The sequence below is a fragment of the Onychostruthus taczanowskii genome, unplaced genomic scaffold (genome assembly GCF_017590055.1).
Source record: "Onychostruthus taczanowskii isolate IOZ18803 unplaced genomic scaffold, ASM1759005v1 scaffold7, whole genome shotgun sequence".
Lineage (NCBI taxonomy): Eukaryota > Metazoa > Chordata > Aves > Passeriformes > Passeridae > Onychostruthus > Onychostruthus taczanowskii.
The window spans coordinates 2,954,662-2,979,851 of NW_024504786.1; the positions used below are offsets into that span (position 1 = coordinate 2,954,662).

Sequence of the window (25,190 nt, forward strand, 5' to 3'; positions counted from 1 at the left end):
TATGCTGGACTTACAGATCTGACAGTGCCAACTTACAAAAGTTTCGTGCCACATATGTCAATGCCAACTGCATGGATCGTGAGCTCTTCCTCTGCTTCCCAAAGGAAAATATATTAACTCCCTGGGAGTCAAGCTCAGTGGTGCAAACACTCACAGTGACTTTATTCCGTGACACGCTGTAGCCCCGTGGTCACCCAGCAGCTCCACCTCCTTTGGGTGGGTTCTGTGCCATCTCCTGTGCTGCAGCGGTGGTGTTGGGCACTGATGGGGCTCCCATCTCATCTGGTGGGGCTCCCATCACATCTGGTGGGGCAAAACCACTGGAGCACTGGGTCAGGTTTCACACAGTGCATCCAGCACACGCAGAAACGCATCTCTGGTCAATTATTCCTCCCAGGGGTTCATTCCATCACACGCCCGGAGTATTCATAGCCCAGCCCGGGTTCCAAAGCACCCGGTCCCAGGCACCTTGTGCCTTCAGCAGGCTCTGCTCTGGAGGTCTCTGCCAGCACAGGGCTGCCCGCCGTGCTGCGGGGCAGGGTTGGAGCAGCTCCGGCTGCGCCACGCCGTCCCCGCCTGGCACGGCGACCAGCCCGACCAGCAGCTCCAGCGCCCGTCCGTCTCACCGCCTGGGGACACGCAGAAGAGAAAGGGAAAAAAACAAACAACAAAAGGGATTTCAGGTCTGGCTGAAAATTCTCTGGGTATGGACTCCCTGCTCTATGCCAGCCAGGCCCAGGCTGTTGAGATCAAGGGACTTTGAAGCCAGGGGAGATGAATCAGCATCACCCCAAACACCAACAGCAATTTCTTGTCCCTCTCATCTGAAACCCTCTGCCTCAGTTTTCCCTTCCCAAAGTGCAGCTCACAGCTCTCTCTGCAGCAGCTTCCTTGCCTCTGACCAAGGCAGAGAGACAGAAGTCCCCTGATGCTGTGGGGATGTTGTGGAAAGTCCTTTTGGGGATGGGTCATTTCAAAGCTTTTTCATTACAGTACAGACTGAGTTGTCAGGAGTGGTCGATACTATGGATTATGGCAGTGCTCCTGAATGATGGGAATGCTTGATGGCTGTCATTTACTGTCGTTTTTTATTTACTCATCTGGCCTTCATGCCTGGCTTGGGCACTTTATTAATCCAGACAGTGCAAATGGATGTGTATGCTCTCACTTAGTGCTGGCTGGGAAACTGCATTTTCCATCTGCTGGAACATTGTGCTTTTAAAAAAAAAAAATTAGTTTGGTCTTAAATTAGTTTTGCAACTAAAAATTTAAATTAAAAATTGTCCATGAGTTTAGAAGTGTGCCTGTCCCCACTGTTGCTAAAATCAAGGAGCACAGGGCTGGCTGGTCCAGTGCTCTGCTTTGGTGGCAGGTCCTGGGCTTCCCAAGCAAATTCCTGAGATTTGGAGACAACTTAAAGAACCTGAGCTTTTTAAAGAAACCCACTTTGCAGTCACTGAAGCAAAGCATTGGCATTGAGGCTCACAAACCATTTCCCCAGCTCTGCTCCAACTCCTTGTCTCATCACAGCTTTGATTTCCCACTGGTGAGACCCCAGTGATGAGCCCATGGTTGAAGGCCTGGAGCTCTGCCTGGTGGAACTGCTCTGAAGATGGATTTTTCTGCCAGCTTCGTGTGCTGAGATTTAGATTTTTGTTTTTCTTTTTTTTTGTCATCATGAATCAGGACAAAAATAGCCAGAGAGAGCTGCAACTTTTTTTGGAAATGAAAAAGCCTGTTGCGACCCTGGCTTTTTTTGCTACCCACTTAACATTTTTAGGATAGTATAGAAAGTGACAAAGAAAACATAAATACAAGCCTGTCACTTAGAAAAAACATATTTTTTCACCCCAAAATAGACACTCTAGTCAAAATGCATCCCAGGAGGGGGTGGGAAATCTGGCAATGTAGCAATTTTTTACTAAAACAGCTTTTTTGGTGGCAAGTTGTATGAGTAGTTGCTTCACCTGAGCATTTTCTCTTCCCTCCCCTCCCTGCCTGCTGAGGTTTGTGCTCTACCCCTTGGAGCAGCCATCCTTAGTGGGATTCCACAAGCCCTCCAGAGGATTTCCTGGATTTAATCCAGCAATTAAACACACCCTCATTTCCAGTATTCTATTTATAGTAATAATAAATTATAGAATGGTTTGGGTTGGAAGGGAACATTTCATTCCAACCCTTCTGCCGTGGGTTCATTCCAGCACCTTCCACTATCCCAGGCTGCTCCAAGCCCTGTCCAGCCTGACCTTGGACACTGCCTGGGATGGGACAAGCTGTGCCAGGGCCTCACCACCCACACAGGGAAGATTTTCTTCTTGATATCTAACCCAACCCTGCTCTTTTTCAATTTAAACCCCATCTCCTGAGCTGCACATCTGTCTCTTGCAGGGCTGCTCAGCACAACCCAGCAACAAAACACAGAAGGGATTGATGTGTGTGGCACTGTCATATTTTCTGGAAAAAAATCCCCTTGCCCAGGATTTTCTCCTGGGAAACTGAGGATCCTCAGCTTCTCCTGTGTTTTGCTGCTTGGGAACGTGCTTTTGGAGGTTGTTTATCCAACATGTGACTTGTTTTAACTTAATGGCCAATCGCGGCCAGCTGTGTCTGACTCTGGGGAGTCAGTCACGAGTTTTCGTTATCATTCTTGCTAAACCTTCTGATGCATCCTTTCTCTATAGTTTAGTATAGTTTTAGTATAGTGTTATATCATATCATATCATATCATATCATATCATATCATAATAAATTAGCCTTCTAAGAACATGGACTCAGATTCATTCCTTCCTCCTCCGTCCTGGGGACCCCAGGAACTACCACGTGTGTGGATGCCAGGAGATGTTGTTTTAGCCACGTGGAGAGGGAAATCCCTGCCCTTTGCTGCAGGCTGGGCTCTCACCTGGGCGCTGGGAGTGCTGGCAGGCGGCTCCTCTGTATCCAGGGCGGCAGTGGCAGGAGCAGGTGTCCCCCACCATCACGGGCTCCCCGTTGTTGTGGCATGGCCCACAGCGGCAGGGGCTGAATTCCAGCAGGAACTCGTCCAGAGCCCTCCTCAGGTGCTGCCTTTTGCTCTCCACGCGGCCCAGGCTGCTCCTGCGGAGGATTTCGTGGATGGGCTGCAGCTGCAGGGGATGGAGATGGATGGCATGGGAATAATTTCAGCCGGGCATCGACTGGGATGCTGTGACATTGCTGGAGAAATTCAGGACTCGGGGAAAAGCTCATTTGTCTTCCTCGACAGCTGCATGTACATCATGCAAATGTGTTGCTGCCCCAGTGAGGAGCCACCGTTCCAAAACCTTCCTCATCTTGGGGGTTTGTGTGGGATTGGCTTTTCTGGACATGCTTTGGAGTTTTAGTAGGGATTCGAATGATAAATTAAAACACCCCAGTAAGCCCGTTTTTTTGACTGATTTCTTAGTGCTGTCACAGTCCTTGTGATTCTTGCATGCTTTTTGCCTTTTTGAAGAAAATGTTTTGGTAAGAGCTTTGGACAGAGGGTATCATCAAAATGTATTGCCATCCTGTTCCTTGCAGTGGCCAGATTGTGAAATATCCAGTAAATGCTGAGAATGAGGAATTTTGCCTATATATCTTTTGCCCTTTGATGTAGTGAAATAATACTGTCATCTACAGCTTTAGGAATGTAACTCGCTCATCATATTTTCCAGCAGCAAAATCCAATTCCTCTATACCAGTCAGCAAAAATAGTCCAGTCTGGGCAGCAATTATAACTTGCCCAACTGAATATTAATATTCAATGAGTATTAAAGCTAAGAATTTGGGACTGTGTGAGGACACTTATTTACATTTGTCCATCGATGCACCTGTGCAGACGCTCCCTGTCTAGGCCAGGAATTTGTTCCAGGGAAGAGCTGGGTGTCAGCTCACTTTGCAAGGCACTGGGAGGGTGATTCATGGGGAGGATCAGGATCAGCTGGGCTTTGGGAAGAGCTCTTAGGCAAATTTGCACAAGCCTGTTTGACAAACTGAGGGGGCTGCAGATAAGAGCTGCTATGTGGCCCCTCTGGTTGCAGGGTGACTGCTCAGCTCTGGAGCAGAGAGGTCAGTGCATGGTTTACTGGAAAATAGAGAGGTCAGTGCATGGTTTACTGGAAAACTGCAAGAAATCTTGGCCAGAATTAATGGGAACTTGTGCAAAAAGGTGAATAACCTGCAGCTGGAACCGAAAGCACTTCTGTGTTATCAGATCTTTCTGCCACCAGCTGCTGCCCAGGAAGGCTTGCACAGTCCTTCTTGCCCTGCCAATAAGACAGATAATTCCCAAATCCATTTTCCCTTCTCCCACTCTCTGTCAGAGCTTTCAGACCTGCTTTCAAATGAAGACAAGAGGGATAGAAATGGCAGCATGTCCCTGCCACGACAGAGATCCTTCCCCCACACTCTACAGCTTCTTCTGGAGCAGACTGGTAATCTTGGGGTGCTTGTGGTCCTGCTGACCACAGCTGAGGAATTGTGGCCACCCCCTCGTGCCTCTGCCAGCTCAACCCTGGATTATTTGTTTGTAGGATTGCCCTTCTCTGTCCCTTTCCCCTCTGCTTTCATGAGTCTCCTCCCCCCTCAGAAGCCCTATGAGATGCTTCAGTGATCTTCCCATTTTATGGGGCATCCAGTGAAGCAAAAGGGAGTCTAGAGCCTCTCTGATTTTCATGGCCACAGACCTTTTTGGAGTGTGGAGAAAGACAGGACCCACCTGACAAAGTAGCCAGGAGCTCCCTGCTCAGAGAACCCCTGGAGGGGGGCTGTCTTTGCAGAGCTTTTGCTGGGTAACAAAACACCTTCCCCAGCCCCCTGTGAGTCCCCTGCTTATGCAGGAGGCTGGACAGCATCAGGAAGAATATTAGGGATGAATACAACTGCAATTCATTGTGAAGCTGTTGGGGAGCACATCAGAAACTTAACCTGGCACTAATCCAGCATTAAGCTCCTTGTCTGTCTCCCTGTGGATGCAGTCAGTGGGAGATGTACTCCCCATTGTGAAATGAATAAGAGGTTACCAGATCAGTGGCCCATTACATTTAATCTTGTTCTGTGATGGGATCACAATAAAAATACGAAATGATCTGCTCGGCTACACTTTCATTCCTTAGAGCAGCAGAGTTTCTTCAACTGCAGAAAAGCCTTACCTGGAAATCAATAACAGCAGGATTATATTTTAATGACCTGCCCCAGTGACGATACATTCTGCCGTCCCAACTCTCCAGGAGCCCTCCACTGTAACTGGTATCTCCCCCTCTAATCCGGGGAATAATGTCTTCCACAACTGCACCGTGGCTCTCAGCATCTGCAAGGTTGAATTGCACAGGTATTATTCAGCTGCTGTTTCCACACAGGCTCCAGAAAGTGCTAAATGGAGGTGAGATCAGTGGTGCTGTCAGGGGGCTGCCTCCCAGGATCGATGTGAGCTCAGTGCTCCCTGCCTGTGGGGTGAGCCCTGCCACCTCATCACAAGGTGACAACTTGAGCATCCCAAATCCTCTAAGCTGGTAAGACCTGAAGAGCCTGCACTCCTCCAGCCTTGGTTTCTGGGTAGGACATGGGCAATCACTGTCTGTAGCTCATTATGAAATGTACAAATCTGGGGGTTCCTACACTCTTTGAGTACCTTTTAGAGTCAATTTTGACTGTTTTTAGTTGCCATGCACGCCCAGTCTGTCACTGCTGTGGGCTGCAGCCTCCTAGCCACCCCACAGCCTCTATTTCTCATCCAGATATTGCTACATTAATTCCTGCTCTTTTAAGAGGCATCAGTCCTCCTGCAGACGCGGACCCAAAGTTTCTGTGGTCCCACCTCGTCTGGTGAGCACCAGAGCTCCCTTCTTCACACTTTGTGTGACCCTACACGCATCTCTGTGCCCAGGTGACCCCAGGAGCCTCGGGAGACCCCTGCCCTGCTGCTGTACCAGTATTCAGGAGTCCTTTCTGTTTGCAGTCAGAGTGTGTCAGGGCTGCTCCCAGGTGCAGGATCTCCTTGCTGGCTGTAATGCCAAGGGACAGGCCAACACAGGCACTTATCTCCTCCGTGCTGATGGCTGCAAAGCAGAAAGTAGACAGGTAAATTCAGTGACTCGTGGTGTTCATTTTCTTACTTATTTTTTCTGTCACTGAGGAAAAGATTCAGTTACTTTCATGGCTTGTATGTTGAAGTCAAAAGCTATTCTGAGCAGAGGACAGTGGAAAACCCCAATATTTTATTGGGGTTTATTGGGCCTATCATATAATAGGTGTAAAAAATTGTTTCCTTAAAAAATATTAGACGAAAGTAAAAATCTTAAGGCTTCAGGCACAAATGTCCCTGTTTGATCTATATATTTAACAACAAGCTTTGGTTTTTTCACACACTAACTCATAACTAAAGCCAGAACAGGAGCTGAAATCAATAGATCCTCACTAATTTTCCTAAATTCAGGATCTGACCCACCCATTAATGGCTTAAGCAGCACCTTAAGGAGTACCTTAGAAATGGTGTGTGTGTGCTGAGAGCTGCCAGAGCTTTCCTGCCTGCTGCTGCCAGCACCACCACATACATCATGAAAATATGTAACTGGAGAGCCATGAAGCCTCTGCAGAGGGGAGAAGGGAACTAATGAGGTGGTTTCACCGAGGTAAGCAATGTGCATATTTCATATAGCCTGGTTTTATGTGAGCACTTCAGTGTACTGCAAATATAAGGCCGTCCTCTTTAGTAGTTAAAAAGTCCATTGATTTCAGTAAATGCAGGTATTGTAAGTAACAGGTAACTTTCATATTGCTCTTTTTTTTGTCAAGAGGGCCTTAAAGTGTTTTCCAAAGAAGCCTGGTGATCCATAGTGTGGTTTTGAAAGGAGGCTCAGAGGTCAGTGGGGTTTGTGTGTTTAATGGTCTGAAGTTTAAACCTCTGTCGAAGTCCCACCCTGGAGTGCTGAAGAGCCTCACCTCAGCGCTGGGGAGCAGGGCCTTGCCTTGCTTGTGTTTAAAATACTGCTCAGACACTCCTGGCTCTGGTTTTGTGGGATTGTGGAATGGTTTGGGTTAAAAGGGACCTTTAAGGGCCTGCCCCTCTCCCTCATGGGCAGGGACATCTTCAGCTGCACGAGTTTGTTCAGAGCCCCGTCCAGCCTGGCCTTGAATGTGTCCAGGGATGGGACATCCACCACCTCTCCAGGCAACAGCGTTTCACCAACCCCATTGTAAAACATGTCTCCTTTAATCTGCATTGGCCCTCTTTTGGTTGAAATCCATCACCCCTTGTCCCATCACAACCGGCCCTGATTAAAACCTGTCTTTGTTATGTCTTTTAAGAACTGGAAGGCTGCAGTGAGGTTTCACTGGAGACTTTTCTTGTCCAGGCTGAATAACCTGAATTCCCTCAGCCTTTTCTCAGAGGAGAGGTTCTCCACTCCTCTAATCTAAGCTTTGTGGTCTCCTCTGGACTTGCCCCACCCAGTTCCTTGTCTTTCCTGTGCTGGGCACCCCGGAGCTGGATGCAGCACTGCAGATCCCCTTCCATCACCTGCACGTGGCCTTGCTGGACCTCATGAGGCTCCCAAGGGCCCAGAGCTTGTCCAGGTCCCTCTGGGGTGTCACCTGCAAACTTGTTCCCTTCTGCCCACCCTCCAGGAGCCAGCTGGGGCACAGATCTGCTCCTCAGCCTGGTGGATCCAAACCCTGCTTAGGTACTCAGCATCCTGAGAAAGGGGCTGCAGCTCCTGGCTTCAAAGTGGTGAGAGCTGAAACACGCTCCAGATTTTAGCTGGGAACTGCATCCCACTGCAAAACTGGGCCCTTGAGAAAGATTAAACGCGTGGCACTCAATTACCTGCACTAAACTGTTCAACAGTTGTAAACACAGTGGGTAAAGTTCACTCACCCAAAGCAACATGAGAGATTGCTTATCTTGGTGCTGGAGTGCCATAAAATTAAACTTGAGGAACACCCTGATTAATTGATTTGCCGTGGTTCCCGTTGAGTAATTATGTTCAGTGAGGGGCTGTCGATACCATTCGCTATTGGTCGTGGCAAGATCAGGTCTTGATAAATGAAAAGTGGTTATCACTGCAAAAGGGTGGCCTCAGTAAATATCAGTGCTTAGGGGGAGAGCCCTGATAGGGTTGGCGCTTTTTTTTTGTTTTATATGATATAATTTGAGATAGTTAAATGTGCTCTAGTGATAAGATTTACTGCTGCATTTTGAATTAATCAGAATATATGAAGACTCTTTCTAATTTACTCCGCGCATAATGTTCCTCCCATAAATGTTCTTGTAATGTGTGAACACATTATACTGTTTTCTGCTAAATAATAGAACCATAACAATCTATTTTAAAAACAAGTAATGAAAAATATTGATGGCAGAGCAACGAGGGACCTCGCTCTGACATATGTATTTATTTCACTCGTGACCACATCCATATAAGCCCTTGCAGCCTGAGAGCTGGGAATGGGTCTGGCAGCAAAACTGCAGCCCTAAGCTCTGCAGTGAGCTGTGGATACCTAAAGAGAGGAGGTGAATTCATTTTCAAAATTCAGGTTTCCTAAATGCTCCAAGTCCAAGCCAGATGCTCAGTGACCACCTGAGCTGTGTCTCATTTAGGGAGGACTCAGCCAATGGATCTTTTTCCTGGGTTTGTGCTTTAGTCCCTAGTCTATAAAAAAATGAATATTCTCTGTTCCAGAGCATTTACAGCCTCGGGGGCTGGGATCTTTTTCCTGAGTTTGTGCTTTAGTCCCTAGTACATAAAAAAAAATGAATATTCTCTGTTCCAGAGCATTTACAGCCTCGGGGGCTGGGTGGGTGCAGGGGTTGACCTAAAGCAGCACCATGGGGACTCAGTGATGCATCTGCAGAGCTTCAGACTCATCTTAGGAAGCTCTAATTTTAAGACTTGAGCACTTACATCCTGATCCTAACCATTCCTCAGGGAAGAAGGATAATCCTCTTGCAAACACAGCCTCCAAGCATGGCTGTGATCAACATTAAGAGAAATCAGGGTTTTTTTATCTAAATGCTTTGAGACAGTGGCATATCAGACACTGCAGGTGGGTCCTTCTGGGTCAGCACTGTGTGACACAGAGCACTGCTGGCTTTGTAAGGGTGGACTTTCTGGCAGAGCCTGGATTAGATGAAAATTACAGAATGGTACTGCATTAGGATGAAAATTACATCTCTATTGGGGCACATTTTTGTCTTTGCTGGACTTCAGCATCCTTCTTTCCTAAGATAAAGCATCTCATAGCAGAAAATCTCCTTACATACACAGCAAGCACAAGATAAAGCAAAATAATAGCCTCCCTCCACATGCTCTCGATTAATTCTTCCTCTGAAATTGGCAGTCTGCTTCCTGAAGAGGTTGCTTGCCAAGACCTTGTTCACTTCTATATCACTCACCCTTCAAAGTGAAGGAGTAATTTGAAGAGGCATCATGTTTCCAAACATTAGAGTTTCGGGAACTTGATGAAAATTCTCTCAATCAGTAATTTCTTGTGGAAAAATTGGCATGCACCGTGAAGTGCATAGTTATCCAAATGCTGATGGGACCCAGCCATTTCAGACCAGAGGCAGAATCTCGGGCAGAACCATGAAAATTATTGAAATTACTTAAATTACAGCAATTTGCACCTGTTGTCCAAGATCACAATTTCCTTCTTCATCAGTGTCTGGCCTGGAGTTACCAAGGCAGTGGTACCCTCAGCACAGCAGAGTGATGGCCCTTAGAGGAAATGGGATCTATTGCATTGTTGACGCCTTTACAAGAGTTGACAACCTGCTTATTGAGCTAAAATCCCATATTATTGTTCTGTATCCCATGTTTTTAATTAGGAGAAATGCTATGCTTTTGACTTGCTAGCAATGGCAATTCTCGGGCTCTCGGAGTCTGCAGTGGGTGTTTTGTCTAACTGAGATTTAGAGGTAGGGCCCTCCAGCCTCATACACTCCAATTTGTTGAGAACTGGAGCTAACAGGGGTCTGTTAGTCTCCAGATGTGGCACTAAGCAGAGTGAAGTGGCAGAGGTATTGCTGAGTGCAGTGCAGTATTTCCATTTACAGAAAATTGTGGCCCTCGCTGCGAGCAGGCTGGAACGTGAGAGGGCTGATTTGCTGAGCTCTGGGTGGCTTTGCAGCCCTCAAGCATTCATGGTGTACAAAGATGACAAGAAATGGGAGAAGATTAGCAAGTGACATTGAAGAAATGGAGAAAGTGATGCTCAGGTTCCTTCCTTAATGACCAAACCCTCACCCAGGCACTTCTGAAATCAGAGCAGGAACCACATTTGGTGACACTCAAGCTAATCCCAAGCCACATGGCCAGTAGTGCCACCAGGCTGGAAATACCAGGTTTAAAGCAGAAAGCTGAGAACAGAGGATATATTTTGATTTTCTGACCTTTTCTTCGCATTTCCTCCTTATTGATGACAAGGATGTACTCAAAGACACCCCCCATGGTGCCAGATGTCATGAAGTGGGTGCCGTAGTCGTTGATGAATTTGGCATACATGCCATAGTTGTAGGTGTCTGGGAGGTCCTGCAGGGAGAGCAGCACATCCTCATCCAAAACAATGTTGTCCCTTCTCATCGTGAAGCGGGCTGTCTGCACCTTGGTCACAGCTCTAATGAATCCAACATCCTGCAGGTAAAGGAAAGGGGAGCTGCAGTCAACATTCATTTAAACAAATTAATTTCTACTCTTTAGGCTTGTAGGGGAAAGGCTGAGTCTCTGACTGTCAGTGTGTGTATGAAAGCAAGCCTGATTTTAAAAGAAATAATGGTAGTTCTTTTTTTAAAGTCTCTTTCCGATTTGCTGTGGACGTGGAGGGCCTTGGGCGGATTGGATACTGCAGGGGTTTTATTGATGTGTGAATAGGATCAGAGCTGGTCTCCCCATGCTTTCCCTCCATTCTCCTCTCGTTTCTCCAATTTCTTTTTTTGGTTTCCTTTCCATACTGTTTATTCCCTTTTTGCTTTTTTTCACAAACTCAGTGAGTAGCAAAGCACAAGGGTCGAGCCCAGCCCAGCAGAGGGGGAGATTCCTTGGCCAGAAAGATGCTGATTGAGGAGGAATTTCCTGGATATACTGCCAGCTCCAAGGCTCCACCTCTGTATTTGCCATTGCTTTGCACAAGTCTCCCCTACAACACGAGCAGCCCTTTAAATGATTCCTCCAATAACTGATCATCATTTAGCTGCAAACATCATGTGAATCTGGACAAGGGCACAGTAAATACTATAATGGTACTCATTTCAAACAGCTTTTAAGGGCATTTTAACTCGGAACACCATCAAAGTAATTCTTCTTTATTGTTTTCTGTCAGCAGCCCGGAGAGAAGTGGAGATGGGGCACGGTAAATGTGGGAAATACCAGCACTCATGTTATTAGATTGGAAAGAGGTCATCACTGCCAGTCCATGATGCAAGCCCTCTGTGAGAAGTACACCCTATTATCAGGTGCTGTTTTTTCAGCGTGGTATTTTAACCTCCTGTAAAAAGTAGCCCATTTCTCCATCACGAGGCAGCTCGTATTAATTGGAGCAAGATGTATTTGCTATTAGAGATCATTCCTTGAGGATAATTGTTTTGATCAGCATCTTGATATTCCCTCCTCCCTCATCGTCACTTTCAAGCATTTTTTTTTATTTATGTGCTTAATGTAGCCATGAAACAGGATGGGCTGAGATGACATGTGCCGTGGCACTCCGTAATTCAATTTTATTCCCACTCCCTGTTTGCTGAAACATACCAAGAACAGCAAACAGGATCCCTAACGATCATACATTTGCAATTACATGAACAAATTAAGGTACAATTACCCTGTGTTAAAAAATGCAGCTGAGAGAATAAACTGACATAAGTTACAGCCAGACCATGTGAGGCACAGATGATGCCACTGGAGCAGATGCATCACTGATTTGGTTGGGTCTTTTTTTTTTTTTTTTTACCTTTGCATCGTATTGTGTGAAATTCTTCAGGGTTCCTTTGCCACCTGATAATGTGAGGCCCAGGTTTAATATGGGATCTGCACCTCCAGGCCCAATTCCAATGGTGAAACCCGTTGTTTTGGATTTATCACTTTTAAGGGCGTCAAGCAAGTCCTTTGAATCGTCGTAAAACTCAAAAGAAAATCCAGAATCAGCATGAGCCTAAAATGAAAGGAGCAGACATTAATTTTTCAGGTGCTTCCCTTTCTTTTTAATCTCTATTTCTTGAATACCACTGTTGAAGGCCATGATGCTTCTGACAGCACCAGCACTGACTTCAGTGAAGGTGGAATAAGGAATTAAGTCCCGTGCTATTTCATTTGGAAATATGTGAGAAATGTGGATGAAGCCAAGTATTTTGCTTCTTCCATCCCCAAGCAGGGGAAAGGTTTTGTGTTTAGCCACTCAAAGCCCGAGCTGGTAATGGTACCTATTAAGACAGCCTGACAGTTCCCATTATAAAACCCTCCTTCCAGTTCCTTACATCTCTGCCAAATCCTAATGATTTGGACTGAATTTTTTTTCTCTCCAGCCTGCTTCTGGATGAATTTATTTAGGAAAAGAGAAATTCAACATCTATTTACAATGGCAAGGCTAGAAAACAAACATTGTTTTGCCTGTGTTTTGGAGAAGTGACCTTTTCCTTGACAGCTCTACTTTGCGGGCACGTGGAATCGAGCAGCTCTGCTGAGTCTGAGCTGTGTCATTTGCCAGCTCTGTAAAAAGCCAGCCCCAGTGTTCAAACTGGGAACTAAGGGACTCTGCCTGCTGGGAGAGTATGAAAGCTGCTTGCACTGCGTAACATTTCCCAGGAATCATGTGTTTTCATTCATTCATATCAAAAAACATGATAAATGTTTAAGAGTGTGGCCAAGGCACCCACTTAGGATGTAGGAGACCCAAACTGAATCCTTGCTCTGCTTGGATCAGTGTCCAACGTATCAGACATGACCTTATGGACTATAGGTGTTGTGATCCCTGGTGATGGGTTGCAGGATCCCTGTCTCACTGAGAATTCAGATTTATGCTCCTTGTGGCCATGCCATAGACTTAAAATGCTTTCAAAGATTGAACCAGCAGCACTGTTACCATTTTACACATGGCCAGCTCCATCCCTAGAGAGGCAAAAAGCTTCTGCAAGCTCTACAGCCCATTAAGAGCAGAATTTAGAGAAAACAGCTTTCTCTTGGTGCTGCCTGGGCCAGAGGAAGGAATGGGGATGCCTGGGTGATACAGCACGTGCCTTCCTTGATGCGCCATAAACAGCATTTACACCATCGAGTGCCTGCTGAGGTACCTTAAAGACAACTACACACAAAATGTACCCGATATCTTAGCGGGGAATTTGGCTTTTTTTGCAGGGGAATTGCTGCTGAATTGGGCCTCCTGCAGCACTCACCAGGAACTGGTACAGGTGGAGGTTGTAAGGCTTGCGGAAATACTTCTCGTCGTCCCCGTAGTGCAGGCGCTCGCAGGCGGCGTCGTAGCGCAGCTCCCGCCACTCCCCGTTGTACACGTACTCACAGAGCCCTCCAAAAAACCCCGGGTCGTAGATGTTCTGCCTCCCTTCCTGTGTCAGGATGTTGTACCTTGGAAAGAGGTAGCGTTCAGGAGTTCATCCATCACTCCAGTTTTATTGCCTCTCTCTGTCGCAGGTTCTCCTGATGCTGATACCCCCACCACCAGGTTGTCTGTGCTCAGGCCTCCTGAGGAACTGGAATAGAGCTTAAGGCTGGGCTGGGTTTGTTGTCTCATTGCTGTCTCCTTCCCAAAGCTACCAGGAGACAAACAGCCATTTTATTTCCAAGGCATTAGTTTGGGCTCGCATGGGAGAAATGGAAGAAATCAGTGAAGTTGCCCAGCCCCTCCCAGCAAGCACAGCTATGAAAGTCCCAAAGTCCTGGAATTCCTCCAGGTTCCTCTTGAGCCTAATGCATCTCATTGTCACAAAGTGCTTCCTGGCATTCTCTGCAATTATTTTCTGTCTTAATTTAATCTCTTTCTTTTTAATAATGGTCCCGTTTCTCAGGGTAGTTAACACCCTCCCTAGACATGAAGCCTGTGCTTTGCCAAGTCTGTCACTTATTATTTCCTTATTCCTCCTTCTTCCTGCTCTCCAGCCCTCACAGCTGCTGCCCTCTGAAATCCCTCCTATTACTTAGTATTCCATGTAATTCAATGGCCCAAAGTGAAAGCTTTATTCAAACTAGACAGCAGCACTGCTCTTCTCAACAGGGAACCATCTTTAGGACTAAGATAGCAAATGCCACTACTTTTGTGTGTTCTGCAGGAGAAACACTTCAGAGAGCAGAATTAAACAGGGTTCTCAGTGGAAATTAATGCATGCATTGTAAAACTTTTGAGGGACCCTCCCAGTCCCTGGGCCAGGGAAACATTTATCTCATGGACCTCAGGGAGAGTTGATTGGGCTGATGGGAAAGTTACACAATGGCTGGCTCCATTCTCATCCTGTAGCTCATGTTCATAAAATCTTAGAGTGGTTTGGGCTGGGAGGGACCTTAAAGATCATCTCATTCCAATCCCTCTGCCACAGACAGGGCCATGTTTTCCAAGGGAAACTGGAAAACATGTCCCTGTCTGAGTTTAACTTGGTTAAAATACAAGGTTTTCAATGAGAGTGTCACAGTCACAATTTGCCTTTCAGTTTCATTTTATTCTAGATTTCTCTTTTGTCTGTATTACCTAACCAAAGTTTGAAACTGAACAGGGAGACACTTTCCATGGATAGGAGTATTTACATATACTCGTGTGGAGCTCAGGCTCTCTGCCTTGAATCTGTGCTCTGAAGTCCTAAATCCTGGAGTTAAATCCCCTTTAAGGATGAATGCCAGCAGAGTGTTGCATCTCCAAAGTCTGCTGTTTGCTTTAGTCTCTTACCTTTAACAACTGGAGAAAGCCATGAGATAACTGGGATCTGTTTTTTCAGGAGTATAAAAAGGGCGTCACAAGTGCTGTGGTGATCAGGTAATAGATCGAGGACAGAATTTGAAATAAAAGGTGGAATGATCCCTCATTGCTACCCGTGGTCACATGGGACAGCACCTCCCCTTTGGGTTTTGTACAGCCCCCTATCAATTCATGGACCACTGCTATTACTAAGGAAGAGCAATACAAGAAACAATCCTGTTTTGATTGCAAGAGGAGCAGCTATTGGTTAATTACTCACCCTTGGACTACTTTTTCCACCCCTGGGATTGGGAACAGATGTTCACAAGGGCTTTCAATGTCTTCATCCTCACAATTATCCTCATCAGACCCATCTCTGCAGTCTCTGTCTCCATTGCACACGAGATGCCGTTGAATGCAGCGCCCTAAAGTGCACAGATGCAGGCGGTGGCTTATCCACCCTCCAGGAATCCTGGCTGGCAGCTTGCATTGATTGTGCTGTTTTTCACCCACATCTCAAGGCCACCAGAAGTCATGCTGGGTGTTAAGCACAGCATTATTCCACAGGTTATTGGCTTTTCCAAGCTTCTGGGACCTAAACACAGCACAGAGTCCAAGCTGGCCACTCCCATGGGCTTCTGTCAGGTCGGAATCAAGGAGAGGTCACCTCGCTGCCCTGAATTTATTTTCTAAAATCACACCCTTGGAAAGTTGCTGTAGGAATAGCTTCACCCCTTGGCTTAAGGAAGTCAACTCCATCTCATTAAAGTGCAAGGTTTCCTCTTCCCATCGCAGGAGGCATTTGGGGAGTTGATTGCAATAATTAATTACAAGAATGGATATTTTCAGGAAAGGCAGTGTGGAAGGGCTTTTGCTTCTGGGAGCGTGGAGAAAGCCTTGAGGAGGAAACTGGCACTGTTTAGTTTACCCCAGTGGAGTGTTGATAACCTGCTCCAGCTGATGAGCTGGTCACAGAGCTGGCCTGTCGTTCCAAATTTTGATAGAATTTTCGTTAAATGCTCAGGAAGGAAGTTTGAGCCATTTGTGTAGAAACAAAAACCTGTCAAGGCTAGTCAAAGTTTCAGAGAACAGCCGTTTTATATCCTAATCCTCAGAGCTGGAGATGGCTAAAAATAACTAAATCACCCCAACAGATTGCTGGTTGAACTGATGATTGCTGGTTGGATTGATGATTGAACTCTGTCTCTAACACGGGAGAACGTGGCGTGTTGTGGGAGCAGCAGTTAGAGCAGAATATTCCTGCTCTCTTTGTTCCACTGAAAAATTCACATTCTCCATGTCACACACCCTTCTTTTCTACCCAGATCTGACTGCAGCATGGATGGATTTCTGCAAAAGTCCGGGGGAAACACTGAAGAGGAGAAATTCCCTGCTTTCTCTTGTACCGCTTCACCCTCCTGCTGCCCGGGGCAGGGGACTGATACCCCCAGGACCAAAACATTTTTGGCAGGGGTTTGTGCCTGGGTCACTCACCTGTTTCCTTGCACTGGAAGTCCTGCCCACACCCTGGTGGCCCCGAGCAGGTTGTCTCAGCTCCACAGGCTTGCTCATCCCAGAGGTGCCCGGCGCAGCGTCGCCCTCCGAACTGTGCTGGCTGCAGCAGCCGCCGGTACCGGTGCTGCACAGAGACACAGCCACGTGTGTCCCCCACAGGCATCCCCTCCACAGGCCAGGCAGCAAGCAAAACTACCATTTTAATAGCTATCCCGATTTTTATGTGTGTGGGGGGCTCGAAGATTTTGTGTGTGATACATGCAGGAGAGTCAGCAGAGTTGGGAGCTCAGATTTGCCTGGAGCTCGTACACGTGAACTTAGAGGGGGCTGGAATGGCTGTTTAAAAACTCTCTATTTTATGCCTTGGAAAAATATGGCATTTTTCTAGCTGCATGTGCTTTGTCCTGCAATGCACCAGGCTCAGATGGACACCAACACTAATTACAGCACTGATCCTGCAACATTTCTGATGGATTATTAATGAGAATTGCTGCTCTTCAAACTTGGAAGGGGGAAAAAAAAGAAAGGGAGAAAAGCTATATTATTTACTGATAATATACTGTCTATAAGCACAGGAACAAAAAAGGCAGGGATAAGATAAACTCAGTGGAAAGCAGAATTATGTCAGGTATGTGAAAATAAATTCTCAAACTATGAAGACATATGTGAAATGATATAAAAATATGAGAACAGGAGCTGACGCATAAAGGCTGCTTCAAATTTCTTTTCACTGGACTATTTGCATTAAGAATCAGGGGATACTTAATTAAATCTGAGACAGAAAAGGAAGAAAGTCTTGGGCAAGTATTCTGGCCTGATTCTTCCACCATTTGCCTTGATTTTGCTTTTCCTGTTCTGCTGTCTCCAATGAATTTATTCCCCAGTTTACACCAGGGTAAATAAGAGCCTCTCTAGCAGAGGAGCATTTCCATCATATTTGGATGAGTTTACTGGATGCTTCAGAATGATGAATATGTATAATATATATAATTAATGTGTGTACATCCTCATCACAGACACATCTGAAGATAAATGAATACATTACAGTGGATCCTTACTTTTTTCTCTTGGCAAGGGAAGCAATCAGTCCATCCTGACCACTGGCTCAGCTGACAGTCAACAGGAGCTGGAGAATTAACATCTCTGCTGCTTCTTCTAGGGAGGGGAAGAAAGAGTGGTCTGAGGTCTTTGAAGCTGTGTTTTGAGAGGGGCTGAAGGCTGGAAGGGGGAAAATTATCTCTGTGCGTGTGGTTTTTTCCACCAGGAAGCTGGTTTGTAGGAAATGGGAAGCATTTCAGATTCACATGATGAATACTTGGATGTCCCATCCATGTATTCACCATCTGAATTGAGCAGGGCCTGCAGGTGCAGCACCTGGGGATTTTGTCTTGGGATTCCTGCTCTCCCAAGACATCTTTGCCCTTTCCAATAGGTAGATTGCAATTAAAAAAAAAAAATTATATAGATATATTTATGTGACCAACCATCCTGAGTAAACAGAAGCAATGTCATGAAGAGGCAGGGTTTAGAGAAAAGCTAATTTTTTGCCTTTCTTTTCAGAAGCACACCACAATCTCCAGGAGCAGGGACGTTTATCACCACTGAGACTGTTTTGATGTCACTTTCTTTACACCCTTGTGGACTCATGGTCAGGATCTTTCCTGGCCAGTGTGAAATCCCATCCTGGTTTCCATGGGCTTTGTGGAGGGGTGGGAATGGCTGCACCAACAGTGCTGAGAGAGCAAGGTACAAAGGACCTTCCTAAGAATTTGTTGGTTGAGTATTTCTAAAGGAAAACACACAAATTGTGAGGAGAAGAAAGTAACTAAAGGAATATTATGAAAGGAGAAAAGGGCAAAGGTATGGCATTGTAGTGGCTCTTGGGTTGGACTCTCTGCACATACTCTGAATTTCACTACACAACAGCCAGAAAATACTTCTCCTGCCTCCCAGCCCAGTAATTACAATTTATTTACAATTTATTTACAATTTAGTTCTGTCTCTACCCTAAAACCTTCATTTTTATGAGCCATTTCCTTGTCTTGAGGAGCAACCTCTGGCATGCAAATACAACCTTGCGTTTGCCTTTGAAGCATTTTGAGGGTTTATTCCGAATCAGAACACTTATTATTTTTATTATTATTTTGGTGATTAACTAATGAGCAGTCTGTTTTACTTACAAGACTGCAGTCCAAAGAGAAATATTGATAATTAGCAGAGGTATGTAGCTGATGGGGGATTCATCAGAGACTGGGCAAGAGAGATTGACTAAAGGAGAGCCACAGCAGCTCAGTAAGGGAGCCCGTGGGTGCAGATCTGTGTGAGGTGAAAACCCAGGAGCCTGCAGGTGAACCCAGAGCTGGAGGACATGCAGGTATTGGTGCCTTTCTGCTCTGACAGGAGGATTTGTGGGCTGCATCCTTCAGCACTTGGCAAAGTACTTAATTGGCTCACCTTCGATTGGATTTTACATTTACCTCTTCATTATTCTGCCCTGTTTGATAAGTTCATCAAACATCAAAAATCTTGTCTTTGTTCATTTTCAAAAGGGATTATCGGAATAAGCCTCCATAATTAAGTGTATCACTGCCACAGTTTTTTTTCCTTTCTGCCTTCTCCTTGTCTCCATGTTCCAATTATCACTGATACCTTTTTTTGATCCTCCTAAATCATATTTGCCTTTACAACAAGCTTGAAATTAATAGCTGTAGAAAAAAATCCTCCACCCATTTCCCTATCATGACACTATAGCTTTAGAAAAAAATGTAACTTGTTTATTCCTTTCCTTCAAAGCCCAAGTGACACTTGGATAGGTTAGTAATATTGTTCATGGGAAAAAAAAACCTGAGGAATGAGGATCTGGCTTGGACTGAAAACTGGGTTATTCACATGCACTTGTTAGCTTCGTGTTGTCGAGTGTAAAATAATTAGAATGCAAAAGAATATGAAAAATATTAACTCATAAATCATCCTGTATAGAGAATTCATTTCAAGTGCCCAAACCCAGCCTGCTAATTTCGGTAAGGAAGTTTAAGAAGGCTTAATAGTCATCTGTAAAAGGAAAATCATTGTGCAAACAGTTCCTTTAAGAAGGAATTATGATGCCTGGCTCGGGCTTTGGACAGCTGCCAATTTTTAATTTTTTTAATTTTTTTTTTTCCTAGTAGCTTTGTGCACATGCCTCAAGTCAGGACAAAACTGATGGGCTGACTGACGTGCTGGTAATTCCTGTATGGAAACGTGGGGAAGGGAACAGACTTACCTGTGGGAAGGCAGTGCCTGGAGCTCTCTGCACGCCTGGATTGGTGTCAAAGACAGGGAGCACACAGACAGGATCAAGGGACAGAGCTGAGCCAGGCCCCACCACATTGCTCTGCCATATGTAAATGTTTGCTACAGATCAGCTGCAAACCAAAGCTTTTAAGTTTTCAGGAGTGCTGGAAGGAGCATGGAGCCCACCAGGCTCCGAAATGCTGCAGTAAATCATTGACAGCAGCACAGATCCAATCACAAAGAATCAGGACACATCCCAGAGGCCTTTGCCCTTTTGGAAACAAATTCCCAGTTTTCTGGCAAGGAAATATATTAAACTGTGCAACTGTTTCCACATTAAAGTCAATCAATCCTATTGCAGCAGTGTGTTTCTCACCCAACCTGTGCCCTCCTTTTAATTTGAAGGAGGGGGAAACTCGTGTTATTTCCCACAGTGACTTCCCTGTAATTTTGATGTGTCTGGTTGCTGACCAGGGAAAAGCTTCCCAGTGCAGCAAATTGAAGATTAGCACAAAATTGTGTTATGGGGAGCGTGTACCTCCCAGATACACGAAGGAAATGTCAGATCAGCTTCCTCCCCTTGCCAGCCCCACGAGGCAGTTTCCCACCTCTAAAGCTGATGTGAGTTATCACCTGGCTGTTGGATGGCCCTACACAGCCACTGCAACGTGAAAATCAAATTCCTTGCTTTCTAAAGTGATTTGGGGGGAGGAAGACATCCACTACATCTGAAATTGTTGTGGCCATCCCTTGTGCAAACACATCTGCTCGTGGTGGCTCTAATGCTTTTAGCTGGGTGGAGTCTTAGTGGACGTGCACAAGAGTAGGAAAGCAATAGCACAGAAAGCAAGAACACCACAGGCTATTTATTTTTAAGATAATGGTCACAAGATGACAATATTTAGTTCTGTTGTGTTAGAAGTAAATAAAAATGGCCATGGGAAAGACACTTGGTCACAGCTCAAGTTGCCTTATTGCTGTTTCTTAAAGCTTTCACAGCCTCCAAAATACCCCTAAGGGCCCTGGTAGGCACAAAAATGCACAAGGAATCTGTATCTTCATTAGGTATCAGTTAAAAAAAGAGTAAGAGATCCATGAGTACTTGTGTGTTCAAACAAGTGCCTGTTTCTCCCTGCTTTTGCTTCTGCACAAGCAGCCTGAGATGCTTTGTGTATAAATGAAGTGTTCCCAGCAGACAGCTGGAAGTTTGAACCTCAATAAATTCAAGAGAAAGTGTAATTATTGTAGGAAAGTCTGGTCTTGTCTATTATAGCTGTTAAACAGACAGTGAATTGTCCTGTGTCCACAAAAGGCTGGGCTGGATATGTCATTTGTGTATTTCCCAAATCAATTGCAAAGCTCATTTCAATGGCTGGTGTTGTAAATTATCAAAATGAAAGGGCCTCTTAGCAAGTTATTTTCATGTAATTAAAGTTCAGAGTGACCCTGGGGCTTGTCTTTGCTAAACACTAAGAAATGTGGGCTCAGGGGTAAACTCTGCATTGAAATGAAATGAGCAGTGCCCTTCTGTGACCTTGGGGAGTACTTTAATGCAATCCTGTACCTACTAATGCACTGCAGCTGGGCTCAGAAAGTCCTTCTCCTCTCTTTGCCTGTGCAACAAGAACTCCAATAAGGGGTTTAATATTTTTTTAATATACTATTAAACCTAAATTGCTTTCGCCTGGGAGAAGAAGTAGGGAAATGTAACTGGCCTGAGGCGATCCCCCTCATCACCTCCCCATTGCACATCACAGCCTCTCTGCAGGTGGCTGGTAAGACAGAAGGACATAAAAAGGTTCTGGATGTGCTTATAGATCTGGTGGGGATGCACCCCACTGGTTTCCATCCAAACCTGGGCTGCCCTGTGATACAAATGGGTGTTTTGCACAGCCAAGTGCCTCCTCAGCATCTAAGCAAATCTGTCGAAGCATTATCTCTTCTTTTTTTTTTTTTTCCTGATAGCAGCATCAGGAACACCCCCTATATATAATGGAAGTTATTTGTGGCACATCTGCCAGGTAAAAGGCTGGGCTGGTTTGTGCCATCAGGCACAACACCAATTTCTCCCTGATAGGTGAGGTCGTCTGGGGGAGAGATTTAAGCAGCCAGCAAGGCACTCCACGTTAGAGGTGAAATTAAAGAACCTTTCTCAGAGATGATATGTTCCAAAAGTTATTTATATATATATGTGTATGTATGTATGTACATATAAAACCTGTTGTTCTATTTAGAATGTTTTGTATTGAACGTGTCTGAAATGTTTGTGTTGGATCCTTCACTCCAAACCTGAATTAAGCCTCTGGACCTCTGGCTTGCTGTGCTGGCTGTGCTGTCCATGGTGATGGAGTCACCTTCAGCAGGATGAGCCATGGAGTCTTCAGGAGCATGGGAAAAGGGCTGTGAGCAGTCTGGGGCGAGCAGTGAGCTCCCATCCTCACTTTGTGGCTGCTCCCACCACGGAGCTCTTTCCCTGACCCTGAAGAACCCTTTAATTAAAACACAATTCCTCACTCGCAACTCCAAAATCATATCTAAAATTAGGGCAGATTGACTCAGTGTAAACAAACACCCTGATAGCAACACAGGATTTTGTTCCACTTCAAAAAAGTCTCCCCTTCAAGTGTGTTTGGCCCAACAAAGGGAATTAATTTCTGCCTGAAGAGTTCCTTGATCTTTCAGGTATCACCTGAGCAGCCTGTGGGTAATGTGGCTGGCTGCACAAGCCTAGCCCCAGGGTGAAGCTGTAATGGGTATAACATAATGTTATTGTCATCCAGCAATTTGCATTTGTTCCTTCTTATATCTGGATTTTTATTTTCAGTATATTCACAGAGCTTTTGCTGCAGGGGATACAGTTATGTTTAAAAATTCATCCTTTTATTTTATTCCAATATTCTATTTATATTTTTTGTCATATATTATTCACACAATGCTTTAAATCTGAGTTTTGTTCCTGCTTGAAGACCATGAACATCTAAAGGCAGGGAGAGGCCTGTTCTTTTTTTATTCTATTCGTGCCATCCTGCCCACAAAGTTTGATGTGACTGACACCTGCCACGTGCTGTTTGCTCTCTGGTGGCTCACCAGGGAAAAGGGCAGAGCAGACAGCCTTTTATTCAGGGGTGGTGGGGATTTTTTTTTTTGAGCAATATAGAGATGGTTGCAACGTGCAGAGGTTATTTAGAGCCGTGGCAACATCAAGAACTTGTGCCTTGCAGTTGGAGCTCTGCCCCTGGAAAGTTTGCTGCTTCACACGTGCTTTTGCAGCACACATGGGCTTCTCTCAGCTCATCCTCTCGTTCTCTGCACAGCAGCTTGGTGAAAGAGCTCCTGTTTTGCCAAGGAAGCCAAGCTGGCTAGAGAGGTCTTCATCTCTGAACTTCACAAATCAGAATCCCAGCACAGATGCCATCAAGAGACGGATTCAGATTCAGAGATGGCTTTACACTGTAGAGCAAAAGTAGGAGACACCTGAGTAAAAGCATGAAGAAGGACAAGATGTCTGGTCTAGTTCACCCTGCAGAGCAGATGCTGTGATGGTGTTCCTGCAGTTTGGAAGGCTGCATGAGAGCAGGAAGAGGCTGCTGCAGGCTGTGCCTGACCCATCACTGGTGGCAGGGAGGGGACAGCAAACGCTGCTGTCCCCCTCTCACCACTGTTGTGTTTGCGGGGTGCCCCGATGGAGGAAGGAATGATGAGTCTGACTCCATGTTCTCAGAAGGCTGATTTATCATTTTATGATACTATATTATATTAAAGAATACTATACTATGCTAAAGAATACAGAAAGGATACTTACAGAATGCTAAAAAGATAAAAATGAAACTCGTGACTCTCTCCAGAGTCCTGACACAGCTTGGCACTGATTGACCAAAGAGTGAAAACAACTGATACCAGAATCCAATGAAACAATCACCTGTGGGTAAACAATCTCCAAACACATTCCACATGAGCACAACACAGGAGAGGCAAATGAGATAAGAATTGCTTTCCTTTTTCTCTGAGGCCTCTCAGCTTCCCAGGAGAAAAATCCCAGACAAAGTGATTTTTCCAGAGAATGTGAATGCCGCAACCACCACGTTTCTCCTCTGTGCACCGCTTCTGCTCCTCATTACATCTGCTTTTCATCCCCAGCTGAACTTCTCCGTGCAGCACGGAGCTCACTCAGGCACTGGGGCTGGCTGTGCAGGGATGTGGAAAGGTGCACCCCAGGGCCAGCAGAGGACCACAGCCCGTGCTGGACCTGCCACCGAACCCAGAAACTGCTCTGGCTGGGGATCTCCCACCACAGCAAACACTTGGCTTTGAGCACACAAGGAACTACGTGGATATACTGGTGATAAAAGGTGTGCACTGACGTGTGGGGTCAGGGCCATACTGCAGAGAGTGTGCCTTGGGCAGGGAAAATACCTGACACTTTGCAAGGCTTTTAAATTAATTGTCCTGGATGGATATATTGGTGATAAAAGGTGTGCACTGATGTGTGGGGTCAGGGCCACACTGCAGAGACAGCCTTGGACAGGGAAAATACCTGAGACTTTGCAAGGCTTTTAAATTAATTGTCCTGGGTCCTGCAGTGCTTTGATGGGGCTGATCTTCAAACCTGTGATGGAGCTGTGTGGGTACCTCCCAAACAGCCACAGCAAGTGCTGGTTTTTGGAATGCAAGGATCAATAGTGCTGCGCGCTCCTGAACCCCTCGTTGCTGCCAGGAGTGAAAGGCAGAGCGAGCAGCTCGGTGGTGGAACAAGTGATCCTATTTCCCCCTCTGCTGGAAAACCACGATATCACCTCCTGGCAGGAAAAGGAGGCGATTCCAGCCATCCTCGCCCCTGCCCATGGCGCAGGGTGGGAATTAGATGATATTTAGCATCCCTCCCAACCCAAACCATTCCAGAATTCTATGAAATGTGCAGGGAGCCAGGCTGGGAGAAGTGTCCTGGCCCTCCTGGGGACTGAATAAGGCATTAAACCCGAGCCAAATCCTTCCCTAGCACAAGGCTGTGCCCTGCTCTCCATTTCCCCCCATTTTGGGGGGTTTGAGGTGGTTTTTTTTTCAGAGCTAAGGACCCTACTGCCTTTTCCCAGTGTTGATGTGGGGCCAGTAGCTGTGACAAAGGAAAACAACTTGTCAGACTATCCCCAATCTAAAATATCTTGACACTGGGCTAATGTTATCACCAATTATGTCATGAGCAATGCCTACATTTTGTTATATTCCAAAAAAGGCTGGATTGCCCCAAAATTTGCCTCATCTTCGCCAGTCACACTGTCCTACCTTTCTAAAAAGTTGAAATATTAAGAATATTAAGAAATATTAACAATAAGCTGAAATATTAAGAATAATATTAAGTATAAAGCATATTCCCAAGATCTGCTGTTGTTCTTGGCTTCTAGTAGAACCTCTGCAAAATCCAAAAAGGATAAAAAATTGGAAAAAAATCCCAAATCTCTATAACAGACTAATATACAAACTCCACCACTAAGTAGCTGAAAATAATAAGTCAGGGAAGATAGTCA

At 45.6% G+C, this 25,190-nt stretch overlaps 1 protein-coding gene across 2 annotated transcripts; it reads right to left on the reverse strand.

The window, feature by feature from the left end:
• Window positions 1-477: 477 nt before the first annotated feature.
• On the reverse strand, window positions 478-19,764 carry C8A (complement C8 alpha chain). 2 transcript variants are annotated; one of them, XM_041421688.1, is made up of 11 exons: window positions 19,658-19,764; window positions 17,454-17,550; window positions 16,375-16,519; window positions 15,161-15,305; window positions 13,373-13,562; window positions 11,935-12,135; window positions 10,385-10,625; window positions 5,925-6,053; window positions 5,148-5,305; window positions 2,900-3,122; window positions 478-629 (listed from the first exon to the last, which is right to left on the reverse strand). In XM_041421688.1, the coding sequence occupies exons 1-11, from the start codon at window positions 19,762-19,764 to the stop codon at window positions 478-480; spliced, it is 1,788 nt and encodes a 595-aa protein (XP_041277622.1). The 2 variants fall into 2 exon arrangements, with proteins under 2 accessions (XP_041277622.1, XP_041277621.1); XM_041421687.1 differs by having other exon boundaries at window positions 5,148-5,317.
• Between the last annotated feature and the right edge of the window lie 5,426 nt (window positions 19,765-25,190).